The sequence below is a fragment of the Halichoerus grypus genome, chromosome 7, assembly GCF_964656455.1.
Source record: "Halichoerus grypus chromosome 7, mHalGry1.hap1.1, whole genome shotgun sequence".
NCBI lineage: Eukaryota > Metazoa > Chordata > Mammalia > Carnivora > Phocidae > Halichoerus > Halichoerus grypus.
Genome location: NC_135718.1, coordinates 53,939,522 through 53,952,541, shown reverse-complemented (window position 1 = coordinate 53,952,541; position 13,020 = coordinate 53,939,522). Strand labels below are relative to the sequence as shown.

Sequence of the window (13,020 nt, the reverse complement as noted above, 5' to 3'; positions counted from 1 at the left end):
GATCACACAGCAATTTAGAGGCCGAGCCCAGGTGAGAGCCCAGGGCCCAGGACTCAGGACGTCAGCGTGCCTCTCTCTAACTCTGCCTTCTCCCTCCCTCCCTTGTCTTTCAGACCAAGTCTGAGTTCACAGTGGAGTTCTCTGTCAGCGACCACCAGGGGGTGAGTGTCTCCTGAGGCCCCTGCTGTCCTGGGAGGCAGACTCCCGGGGCCTTGGGCAGAAAGAGGCAAGGGGCCCACGCCAACACTAAATCCCCACTCTTCTCTTGCCAGGTGATCACACGGAAGGTGAACATACAGGTTGGGGACGTGAACGACAACGCACCCACATTTCACAACCAGCCCTACAGCGTCCGCATCCCTGAGGTAGGAGCCCCCAGGGTCGCGCTTGAGGGACGGGGCGCTGCTGCTCCAGGGCTACCTGGGAGTGGGCTGAAGCTGGGGAAAGGGCAACTGCAGCTCTGCTTCTGCCGCCCACCCCGCAGCCCAAGCGCCAGCTCTGGGCAGGTTGGCGACCGTGCCGACACCTCCGAAGGTAGAGTGGGCTGGTGGTAGCCTCGGGTCTGATAGAAGGCCTGCCTGGGATGAGCCCCACAACTCCAGCTGGAGGTGGGGCAGGGCAGGAGTTGGGAGGAGCAGGTGTTGTGGCCTCTTTCCTTCCACGCATAGCCAGTGTGGGCCTCGGGCACGTGGATTGGCAGGCCCGACCCCAGACTTTCCAGCTGTGGCCAGAACCACCCCCCACCCCCCGCCAGGACACAGGAAGCAAGTAGCTCCAGGAAGGGACTTTCTTTCCCTAGCCTTATGCTTGCCCCCCGTCTCCCTGGCCCTCTCTGCTCCTTTGGGTCGTCTGTGTACTCTGAGTGTGTTTGCATGAGTGCATGCATGTAAAACCAAGCCATCGCTGGTAATTGAGAAGTACAAATTATTGCATTACAAACGGTTCATTAATAAGCTGGCTGCTGGCTCCCAATGGAACTAGGGTTCTCATGGCTTACTATCCCTCTCCCAGTGACTGATGGCAGTTTTCTGGGCTGGCAGTTAGCCATTCAAAGACCTTGAAGGTGGTGGGTAAAGAGCTTCTGCTGGGTGTCCCTCGGGCCTGCCCTCAGGGCTCTGGGTTGAATGGCAGCACTAAGGGGTTGGCCTGGGAAGGACTGGAGATGGAATCCACTGGGGAGAGGCAGGTCAGCACCACGGCGTTTGAGTTCCAGCCCCTTTATATTATATGTCACTGGATCAGGAGACTGGAAGAGTCTTTAGAAAATATCTGTTCAGTTTGTGGATGAGAAAACTGAGGCTCAGTATGGGACAGTGACTTAGCCAAGGTCACACAGCTTTGACCCTGAGCCTCCTGACTCCCAGGGCAGCCCTCAGATTCCCTCCAAGGTGATGATACCTTGTCTCATGCTGTTCCTGTTCCCGGCCCTCCTCACTCAGCTATGAGCCAATGGTCCTATGGTTGTGCCAGATGGAGGAAAGTGAGGACAAGTGTGTGGGTAGGAACACACCAGAGGTTCCCGCGCCCTTCCCCCGATGGGGCAGAGCATAAGGAGGGAGAAACCACAGTCCCAAGCATGGGGACACAGTGCCCTGAGCTGTGGCCAGCGTGTCCAGGACTGCAGCTTGGCTCTGGGCCCCCTCTCATTTGGAAGTCTCCCTAATTTAATTAAGGGTCTCTACGTGCCTGCCTGCACTCTGGGCCCAGGCTCAGAAACCAAGGGCACGGCTCAGAGTTAATGAGCCTTGGACCCATTGCTCAGCTGCCATCCTGGCAGGCATGGCTGCCCTCTGTCTTCCCTCACAGGGAAGGGGACGAGAGGTCACATCCCTCCTCCCCAGCCTTTGGGCCAGGGCCAGGCTTTTTCCTCACTACCTTGCCAGGAGATATGACCTCCAACACCACCCTGTTGGAATCCCCTGGGATTCTCCGAAGGCCTCTGCCTCCAAGGAGAGAGCCTCTTCAGTCAGTCATCTATTTAACAAATATTTATTGAGTGTCTCTGTAGGCTGGGCACTGTGCCAGGCTCTCGCCACACAGAGACCTGGAAGGCCAGAAGAACACGCAATGACAGGAGGCAGAACCAGCGGCAGGAGACCCCAGGCCCAGCCCCTGCTCTGCTTCCAGGCCACTGAGTCCATTTGGGCATGTCACTTACCCTCTCTGGGCCATAGTCCTCCTTACCTAATAAAAACAGAGGACCGGCAGGGTAACTGCTACGCATCTGATGAGGAGAGGGTGGGCTGAGAGGGGCCAGCTACAAGGACACATGGCTCTTGGAGGACAGCCTGTGTGGTTTACTTGCCTGTAAACAACCCCAGGTCACCTCCTTGACTTGATACGTGATGCCCTACTTAGGGCTGCTGGGTGTGGCCGGTGGGGTGTGGTGTCAGCTGGATGAAGGCCTGACCACTCCTGACCCGAGGTGGCTTGGCACCCACCAGCCCTGGCCTGGTGTGGTCACCTGAGCTAGAACTTAGCTGCCTGGCTCAGGCCCCAGCTGAGGTACCAGCGAACGGCCTGCTGGCTCCTGGCCCAGAATTGAGCCTGGGCTCTCCTACTGGCCTGGAGATCACCCTGGCAACGCCAGGCCCCTGCCCTTCGGAAGCATGATGTGTGGCGGAGGCCCTATGGAAGTGAACAGGGTGAGGATGCAAACCAGAGAAAGAGGGGGGCCCTGGAGACCCTGTGAGTTGTCCGTGCTGAGGGGTTGCCAAAGTGATCAGAGAAATCTCAGCAGGCTTCCTGGAGGAGGTGGCTTTCCAGCTGACGCTTGCCAAGGTGAGCAGTGGAGCTCCTGTAGGTCAAGACACCTGGGGTTTAGTCCTGGCTGTGCCAGCTACTGGCTGGGTGAGACTCTGAGCCTATCACTGCCCCTGCTGGCTTTGGTTCCAACAGCTATTAAACTGGGGAGTTGGACCAGGTTCCTTCTAGGGCTGATAGCCAGTGGTCTGAGGATAAATCCCAGCAGGAGAAGCTCCTAATTCTCCTTCAGTACTTCATTATTCCTCAAGGGCTGGCAGAGAAGCTTCCGTGGCTGTTTCCATCTACTGAGCTCCTCTTCGGGTCGTGCCAGCCACCTGCCGCCTCTCCCTCACCTTCTCAGCATCCACTGTCCCCAGCCCTAGGGGCCCTGATAATGTGGGGGTCTGTTGTGCCAGAACCCAAGGATGGGTGTGAAGAGCAAGTTTATAGGGAGACAAATTCTAGGTCTACATAATGAAGAACTTTCTAATATTGAAACCTAGTGCACAGTCTACCCCCCTACCCTCCCAAGGATGTACTGAGCTCCCCAGCCCTGGAGCTAAAGTAGGAAAACCATGAGTTTCAGAAACCATTCAGAACTGAGTGTTAGAGAAGGGAGGAACCAGAAGGTCCCAAACATTCCCCATCAGAATTTCCTGGGGGACTAGTTAGGATACATACTCTTGCACTCCTCCAACCCTGAATCAGTAGTTTGGAAAGAGCCAGCCCAGAAAGCTGCATTTGTAACAAACTCCCCTGGTGACAGCAAGCCCCGGAGACATGGCCCATGGGGACCCGTGTCCTCGGGCCCGGAAAAGGAGTGGGTGGAAGTCCGGATCAAGACCAGGCCCTGCCCCTTTCTCCAGGAGAAGCTCGCTGGCCCCCTGCCCTGCAGCCCTGCCCCTCTCCCTCCCGAGACCCCCTGCCTGGCCCTGCCCCTGCTCAGGAGAAGTCAGACAGGTGTGTTTGGGTTTCTGTGCTCCTGGTTCCCCTCTTGCCCAGCCCTCTCCCCTCACTAAGCTGTTCTACATGTAATTATCCATTTTATCAGGGTGAAAGGCCCTGCAATTCACTTGTCGAAGCCCTAACGAGGCAGCGTGGATGCTTTCAAGTCCGTAAAGAAAAGGGAAATCCTGCTAGAATTGGCAACTTAATTCACCAAGCCAGCCTCGACAGACCTCATTAAGTCCCCGTGTATTCATTTCAGGCTAATGGCTGTCTTGCTGACTGCTATTTGATTTGCTGTAATAGACTTTTATGGCATTCCAATTTGCTCAAACGTGTTTGCCTGTGTCTGTGCCCAGCAGCCCCGCTCCACTACCTCCATTAGGGGTGTGTGTCCGCCTCGCTGACCTTCAGCGCTGCCCTGTCCCCTGTGTCCTCCTGGGGCCACCCCTCCCCCACAGCCCTCCAGGTGTGCCCCGGAGAGGTGACCCTGGGGCCGGGGTGTTGAGGCTGGAAGATGGGTATGAGTTTAGAAGTCGGATGGTGCCAGGTGGCTCCTCGGATCAGGGAGTCAAGGAGGGCTTCCATAATCTCAGGGACGGCCGTGTCCTTGAAGTTCTGACAGGTTCAGCCACCATAGCTGGGCAGTTGAGGCTGTTATCCACCTGGCCTCAACCTACCTTTCTCGCCTTCCCTGCCAGCTTCCTCCGCGTGGATGGCGCTGTCAGCCCAGGGGCCGATTCAGTGCCTGGGAGCCTGTGTCTGCGTCTCTCTTTTCTCTTGCTCCAACACACATACATTGTACTGTTCTAACTGGTACTGGAGTGTTCTCTTTCCGCTCTCAGCCTGACTCAATTCTGCCGGTCCTTTGAAGCCCAGAGCTGACCCACCATGCCCTGATCCACTCCCAATTTTTATTTTTAAACGAACACAGCAAACACTCGCCGAATAGCCATGGAGCAAGGCCCAGGGATTCTGAGCTGACTCGGATGTGTAGGGTAGAGTAAAAGGACTTTCCCATTTGCCAGCTGTGCAACTTTGGATGGTGACTTAACCTCTCTGGACCTCAGTTTTCTTATCTATGAGATAAGCCACACTTTTGCCTTGTGGGGTCATTGTGAGAGATAGAATAATGCAGGGGGGTAAAGCCCTTAGCCCTGTTTGTGGCTCATTGTATATTCAGTAAAATGCTGGTGACTAAGACCAAGGTCTTGTCCTCGGGGGAGATAATTTTACAGGGAGAAAGACAAGTAAGAGGAGGTCTAACTACATATAAATGTATTAAATGCCATGGTAGCTTAGGGTGTGCAAAGCAGGAGGGAAGCTCTGTGGAAGGAATGACCTAGTCTCTACACAGGGGCTATTTGTTTGGGACCTCACAGGATGTGTAGAAGTTTGGTAGTCACAGAAGGAGATTATGGTGTCTCTGAATATCATATACTCTCTGTCCTTCAGCTTCTTTTCATATATTGGAATTTCCAAAAGAGGGAAGTGAACCCTAACCCCTGACCAGGGATCCTGTTGAAGAGGGGCCAGTGGCTGTTGGGGTATGTGTGTCCCTCACTGGTACCCAGTGTTCCCTTGTGGAAATAGAGCTGGGCTGGGAGTAGGCTCCCTGGGTCCCTGCCCAGGTCACTGTGACAGATAGGTCCTGCATAGATCTTTGTCACTCGTGGCTTCGGGTGACCAGCTGTGAGGTGGGGAGGAGGCTGGAAGAGGGGAAGGGTGGACTGGAATGAGAAAGCAGGGGCCTGAGCACCCCCAGCCATGGCTGGGGACATGGTCCAAGCCAGGGTCCCCCAAGGCCACCCCGTCTCTCCATGTCACTTAGCAAGGACAGATGAAAGTCATTCCTCTCTGGAGTTCCTTACTAGAGACAGGAAAGCAGGGAGAAGGAGATTCCTGGTGAGCATGTGTCAGTGAAACAAAGTAATTCATTTCTATGATAATAATAAGTTGACGCTGTTGTTATTGTTGAGAGTTCCCTCTGTGCCCAAGGCCATGCTTTCCATGCATGTGGGTGCTCCCCGAGTGCTCACTGCCGCCTCACAGGCTAGCCACGTTGTTAGTCCCAGGCCACGGGTATGGGCGTGGAAACAGAGAAGCTTCGTGACTTGCCCAGAGCTAGCCAAGGATGGAGCCAGGATTAGGAGACAGGCCTGGTTCTACCTGCAAAATGGAAATAATTAAGCCTGCCTTGCAAAATTGTTTTGAGGATTCAAGTAAATGGGACCGTGTGCGGGAAGTGTTTTGCACAGGGCCCAGCATAAGCAAGTGTCCGGCACACGGCCGAGGCTGTATTCGGTGGTACATCCGTCTCCCCCGCCAGCCTGAGCAGGGACTGTGTGCCCTCCACTCCGAGCCCGGGGCCCAGCCTGTGGACGAGAACTTCACAGGTGGGCAGAGCCCCACTGCTCCCTCTGCCTCTTGGACAATCGGGAGGACAGCAGGAGCCTTCATGCAAAGGGCTCTGCCCCCACCAGCTTTCTTCACCCGGACGAGGGGTCCTTTATTGCTCACAGTGTCCGGGGCGGGGGCAGTGCTGGGGTGGAGAGGGTGCCCACACCTCACAGGACGCCTGAGAGCTCACTGCTGGAGCTCTCTAGTGCCCTCTATTGCCCGCCAGTTCCTCAATCGCAGCTGTTCTCCGTGCAGTGGGCACACGGCGAGCCCCGGAGGGGTGGCCAGACGAGGCCCCGAGCGTGCAGAGGTGGGCATGACCAGACTTATTAGCACCCACTGGGGCCGACAGCATTGCCCCCCAGCTGTCCTCCTCACGGCATGCCCATCAGACGCTGAATGATTTATAAACTGCATCCTCGGGTTGCAGCGAGAGGTGGGGGGTCAGGGGGGCTCACACTGGCTTGTGCCGGCCGTTCTCCCCTGAGATGTCAGCTCTGCTCATGAGAGTGTCACCTCTCATGCCAGGAGAGATGGTCCCTTGACAGGCCATATTAATTTATACCTTGGGGCCATGGTGCCGGGCGGCCCCCTCTGCATCTATAAGCACCCACCTATTGATCTGGGAGAGGGAGGCCAATAAATCATCTCAGGGGCTCTGGATCCTGCTGACCAGAGCCAGAGTAGTTTATTCTAGCCAGGCGGCAGCCCCAAGCTATGCCATGTCTCTGTGCCCCTCAGTGAGCACTCCGAGGTGCTTGGACCTCCTCTGGTCCCTCCCCGTCTGCACAGTGACAGGCACCTCCTCTCTGGCAGCAGGTGCTTGTAGTGATGAAGTGACATATGCACGTGGGCAGAGCAGCAGGGCCCCCTGTTTCTACATAGTCTTGAGATGGAATGGGGCGTGTGTGTGTGTGTGTGTGTGTGTGTGTGTGTGTGTACATGTGCGCACACGCATGTATGTGGAACAGTGAGTGTATACTTATTGAGGTAATATCATCTTGTCTATATCCGAGCATTTTCCCTATCTTTCATTTGTCCTCATGACAACTCTGTAAGTTAAGGGAGAATTTTTGTTCCCATTTTAGAGATGAGAGAAACTGAGGCCAAGAGAAGTTCCACAACTTCTCCGAGTCCCCCGGAGTTGAGTATACTTTCAACTAGAGCAATGGTCTTGCTCTTTGTCATCTTCAGCATCTTTGCATGCGTCTTTTTGTAGCTTTGCCTTGGCCTGCTTATAATTTGCCCAAAGTCGCAAAGATGAGACCCCGTAGAGCCAGCATGGGGGCAGATGAGCAGGGAGCTCGGGGCCTCACGCATCCACACCTTACCCCCATCCACGGCTGAGGGCTGTCACACACACCCCATACACAGGCTGTAGCAATCCAGTGGAGAAACTTCACTCGGAGCCCGCTGCCCACTCTCTAGAGTGAGGACCACCTTTGGAGGTCAAGACCCTGCCGTAGTCGTAGTAACACCCCTACCTAGTGACCTACAGAGTTAGTGTGCCCCTGCCTCTAAGATTTGGGTCCCTGGACGTGCATACAACATTGTTCTGTGAGAAGTAGAAGACCCGTCCCTACAGGGGAACGTCAGCCTGCTCCTCCGGGGCCCCCGTAACCACCGCGGCACCTCCTCCTCCCATGCCCACTGGGGCACGGCCAGGGCTGTGAGCGCCCTCCACCACGCTCCGCACAAGGAGAGAGGGCAACATGGGAGCAGGGAACAGAAGGAGCCCAGATGTAATTAAAATTATTATATTGTTTGAACAGTAATAATGTTCTTCATTACACCAGTTTCCTTGCCGATTCTGGCTGGGAGTCTTTGGGGGCTCATATAATTCTGCTGCAATGGCTGCAGGACCCTCTGCCGTGAATATGAAGCAGGGGCCCGGGGGCAGAGCCCAGCTCGCATGCAGCAGAGATTCGCTGGCACATGCCGGGACACCTTTAACTGTGCCCCTGCCCTTTGAGTAAAGACCCTCTAAACGGAAGGAGATGAGGGCCGGCTGCAAGGAGATGCTCCTGCCACATGGTTGGGCTGCCAGCCCCACGTGCCCGGAATTCCCCTGTTGTCTTCATCCCCTTTCTCTAAATGGTCTCCTCTCCCCTGTGGTGGGGCCTGTTGCCGGAAGGGCCAGGTCTCCTGCCTGCACCCCTTTTCCTCCAGGCAGTGGGGTCTCCTCAGACCCTGGGTGGGCAGCCGGCTGAGGACACTGATGGTCGGAAGGACTTGTGCGCCATCAGTGACATGGGGACCCTGATCCCTACTGTGGCAACGGGTGACGGAGCCACGAACACACAGGTCCTAACTCCACAGCGGGAGGCCACAAGCAAGATGCTTGGTCTTTCAGAGCCTCAGTGTCCCCATCTGTAAAATGGGGTGTACCCTCCCATTTTACAGATGGGGTGTGAAAGTTCCAGGAGAGCCCGTGTATGAAGTACCACACTCTTGGGGTCGGTGACAGGTATTCCCATTGTTATGAAGAATTCTCAGAGAGCTTCAGGAAAGTCGCTTGGGGTCCAAGGAGCTTGACAGATGGGCTCCATTGCTATGGCCTGATTGATTGATATTGGGGTGTGAGTGGTCAGGAAGCTTACAGTCCAGTGGGGGCAGGAAACGTGTGGAAAACATGAAATGAAAATATGACCAAGAAAAAAAGGAAGCAGTCGCCGAGAAATAATTGGTAATGGCCTGAGAGCGTTCCAAATGGGCTCCCTGGAACCAGCACCAGAGGGACCGTCAAGGTGACTTAATCTAACCGCATGTAGAGGTCGACAAAGCCAGGCAGAGGAAACGATTTCCCCAGGGTCTCCCCGCAAGTCAGTGGCAAACCACTGAAGACATAAGGGGACCAGGGAAGATTCTCAGGGAAATGGTCTCCAGAACCCACGAGCCTAATTCCATCCCTCCGCTGGAGGGGTAGTGCTGTTTGCCCAGGGGGGGTCTGATGTCCAGAGCCAGGCTGGGGAGAGGGGAGGGGCGCTGTCTCCTGGGCTCCTACAGCCCCCGCAAGCTCAAGAGCGGTGGCCTGGCGGGCTGCCTCCCAGTGTAGGGCACCGGGGCCGTGTGAGTGTGTTGACTGACCGCCAGCATGCCACTGCTGTTTCTCCTGTTCTGGGGACCCTGGAATTTTGTCTCAGCCTCTTGATTTACCCAAACAAGTTGGAGTATTGTCAGAACAGCTTGGGGACAGGCCTGGCAGCCCCCTTGACAGCAAGGCCCCCCACACAAGAGGCTGGTGTGGATATGCTTGCAGGCTGCTAGACCCACCTTGTTTGCTACCAGGAGGGGGTAAAGAAGAGAAAGCGGGCAGGCGCTTGGTTGATGGAATTATTATGATTTCTCTGATTCCTTAGCAGCCTTTAATTACTTTGCAACTTTGTGGCACTGGCTAGAAGCTGGGAGGGGCTGGGCTCTCCCTCTTTGTAATAACCTTAAGTGGAAGCCTCCTGTCCGTCGATGAAAAAGCCGGCTCTTCTCTCCAGATGCAATAATACAGCCGAGAGATTTCACCCAGGGCATAATCACTAGGTACATGTAATCTTCCCTGCTCACTGTCTTCATCACCAATCGGCCAGCCCACTTCGCAGGCGTGAGGGACTGCCAGCCACAAAGAACTGAACGTCCGGTCGCGTCCTTGTCCAGGAGGGTCACAGGCTCAGGACGGTCCCTCTCCCAGTCCTGCCTCTGAGAAGGCCGTTTCCCACAGACCCCTCCCCTCTCAGTATCTCCCTGTCTGAGCCCAGCCACGCCTCCTGCCATTCCCAACACAAACCCTACAGGTTAGAAATCCATCCCATTCCCGTGAGGTCTAAGCTCCGGGCTTTCCTGTGCTTCCTGTCCTAGATCCTCACTGTGGGTGGCCGCTTTCCTGCTGCCCTGCCTTTGCTCGTGCTGTGCCCTCCCCCAAGATGCTCTCACCCATGCCCCCTGCACCTTCTTCCTCCATTTAGCCAAATCCTATTCTTCCTTCCTTCCTTGGAACGATGAAGTGGGGGAGGTTGGTACTATGTCCCCATTTCACAGACAGGCAAACCCAGTGTTAGCGAAGTCAGACTTGCCAGGTTATTCCCTCTGGAGGTGGCTGGCTGGGATCCGACCCTAGGCCCTTCACCTGGTCTTCTCTCTGCTAGGCTTGAAGGCACAGGCTTCTTTTACCCCCTGCCCTTGGAGTTGCTGCCTATACCCACTCCATGCTGGCTTCGAAACCCCACTCCCAGACCCGCCCTCTGCCTCCTGAGCCTGGCCTGGCCTTTCCAGCCTGGGATAGTCCCAGAACCCCACTGTGGGCAGAAGAGGTTAACCAGATGCAGGTCTGGTTGCTGAGCCTCCCTGGGGCTGGCTCAGCCAGAGGCAGCTCCCCCTGTCTTGGTCACCTGTCTGCACAGCTCAGCAAGTTAGAGTGGGATGAGCTCTACCCTGGAGGGGGCAGGAGCTCCACCACCTACAGCTGGGAGACTTGTGTGAGGAACCCCCCTGCTTCCAGGGCTGAATTTGCCCCTCTGTTAAATGAGATTGGTAATCCTGGGTCCGTCCATGTCATCGTGGGGATCAGGGACAGGACAGACAGGACAGACAGGAAGGCCTTGAGCTTAAAGCCTCATGCAAGGGGGACAGATTAACCACTGGAGTATCTTTTCCAAGGCTTCCTTCCCCACCAGCTTTATGAGTTTTATTTTTTTCTTTTTTTGAGTCTATGTATTACTTAAGCATATATACAGAGAAACGAACAGTCATAAGTGTTTAGCTTTACAAATTATTGCAGAGTGAACATATTTGTATAACCACACTTACATCAAGAAACAGAAGCTCTCCAGCACCTAGAAGCCCCCTCATAATTCCCAGTCCCTCCCCCTACAGGTAACCTCTATCTTGGCTTCTATCCCCATGGAATATGTTTGTCTATATTCATCTTACTGTATGCAGTCTGTTTGGTTTTTATTACCACCTGAGCTATGGAACAGGCGGCTTCCTCTCGGAGGTCGCTTCCCACAGTGGTTAGGATCAGTGCTAAGGTTAGTGGTTTGAATCCTGTGCTCACCGCTTCTATTTCTGAGTCCCCAGGGAAATGGTCATATCTCTGCTGAAATGGGTGTGGCGCAGGTAGGGCTCCCACTGTGCAGGTACCACTGTGCTCATCTCACAGTGCTCTTCTGCCAGGGGCTGTGATGGTGTGTGCGGAGTGCTCAGCTGGCAGCCCGCACCCGAGAGCCTGGCGGGACCCTCCCCTGCAGGCATCAGCTCTAGGCAGACTCTGCAGGGGCAGGCTCATCTCTGCAGGTGGATATGGAGCTGTCCAGCTGCTGGGACAGGCGGATGGGGCGGGGGGGTTGCAGGGAAGGGAGTTACAGGAAGCTAAATGCAGCGAGCAAAACTTGGGCTGAGAGGAAGGAGGCAGAAACACAGCAGGAGGGTCCCTTTCCCCAGGGTGCCTGTGCTGGGCCCCACAGGAGTCCTTCAGGTTGGTAAGAAAGGTCTTATCCTCATGTTAGAGCCAGAGAAATGGGCCCAGACAGGTTAAATGACTTGCCCAAGGTCACACAGCTGGTCCCCGGTTTTGTCCTCATTATACTGCCCCCAATGCAAGCCCAAATGCCTTTTACCCCCAGTGCATCCCCTCAGGGCTTGGGGTTTAGTGTCAGTGTCCGATGCCTTCAGAGGAGCCGGCCTTGAGTCTGGAGAAGGTGGAAGGTGGGGGGTGTTTGGTTCGGAGGGGGATTCTTCTGTAGTGACCTTTATTGTGTTCCAGCACCTTCAGCCTCCCACAAAGCTGTGGCTTATATCAGCAACCCAATCTGATGTCTGCACACACACACACATACACACACAAAAAATCTTTAAAGACTTCTTAGCAGCTTGAAGTGATTGTTTTTTCCTTTCCCTTACCTGGTCAGGGATGGGCAGGGCCAGGGCAATGGGAGAAGAATAATGAATTCTCCTAAAGCACTGTCTTTCTCCCCACGTCCCCAAACCATCAGATTGCCCAAATTCAGGGGCCCCCAAACCTTAAAAAAATCCCTCCAACACAACGCAAAAGATGGGGGTGGAGGGAAATGCAGCAGCAGCTATTGGGGCGGAAAGCCCTAAATGGTGTGGAAGTAATGTCTAAAGTGTGTTGGCGATTACAGACATTTCCACGGAGCCACGCTCAGGCTGTATGGGTTGGTGCCAGCAGCGGTGGGGAAATAAATAAATAAATAAATAAGTGAGCCGGCGTCGGAGAGCCGTTAACTGTTGCTGTGCGGAAGGGAGGGATGCGGCAGGTTACTGGGGAGGGTAGAAGGAAGCTAGCCAGGCTCATTCATTCATTCCTCCATCCATCCATTCATTCCACTGTACTGAGTCCCTGGGAGGTGCCAGGAATGTTGCTAGAGCCTTTCTGTGGTCGGTGGCCAGAGTCCCCCAGGCTGGTGGGGTCTGATCCCAGCTCCCTCTCGCCAGCCTCCCCTTGACTCTCTGATTTCCTGCACCTCCGCCTTCTTTCTGGTCCCTGAGAGCACCGTACCATGGGACCTTTGCACGGCGGTACCCTCCCTTTCTTCATGAGCTCCTATATCCCCTGAGATCTTCAGTCCTTGATTGATCCCCTTTTCCAGTACCAAACAGATGCTCGTGTTCTGGGTCTTCAGAGCACCATAGCTATGACCTTGGGATGTAATGACTCACGTATTTATAGGACTGTTTGATCACTGTTGGCCTCCCAGGGGAGATGGTGGGTTCCATGAGAGCAGGGGCATGTCCATGTGACCGTTTCCCCATCACTGGACCTTCAGGACCTCGTACCCAGTGGGGACTTAGTAGAGATTTGTTGCACAATGCAGTTGATAACACTTGTCTTCTGGAAGCCTCTCTTCCTCCTCGCCTTTGCAGCCCCTATCCTTTCAGTGGGAAATTCCACGGACCAGTCCTTGGTGTGCTCTGTTCCCA

The 13,020-nt window shown here is 55.0% G+C and overlaps 1 protein-coding gene across 1 annotated transcript in view; it reads left to right on the top strand.

Annotated features, from left to right (window-relative positions):
* Positions 1-13,020, top strand: part of CDH23 (cadherin related 23) — a 405,959-nt gene that overhangs the window by 119,661 nt on the left and 273,278 nt on the right. The window contains exons 5-6 of the mRNA XM_078077622.1: positions 114-161; positions 273-365. Of these exons, the coding sequence (XP_077933748.1) occupies positions 114-161; positions 273-365 (141 nt within the window). The remainder of the gene's footprint in view (positions 1-113; positions 162-272; positions 366-13,020) is intronic.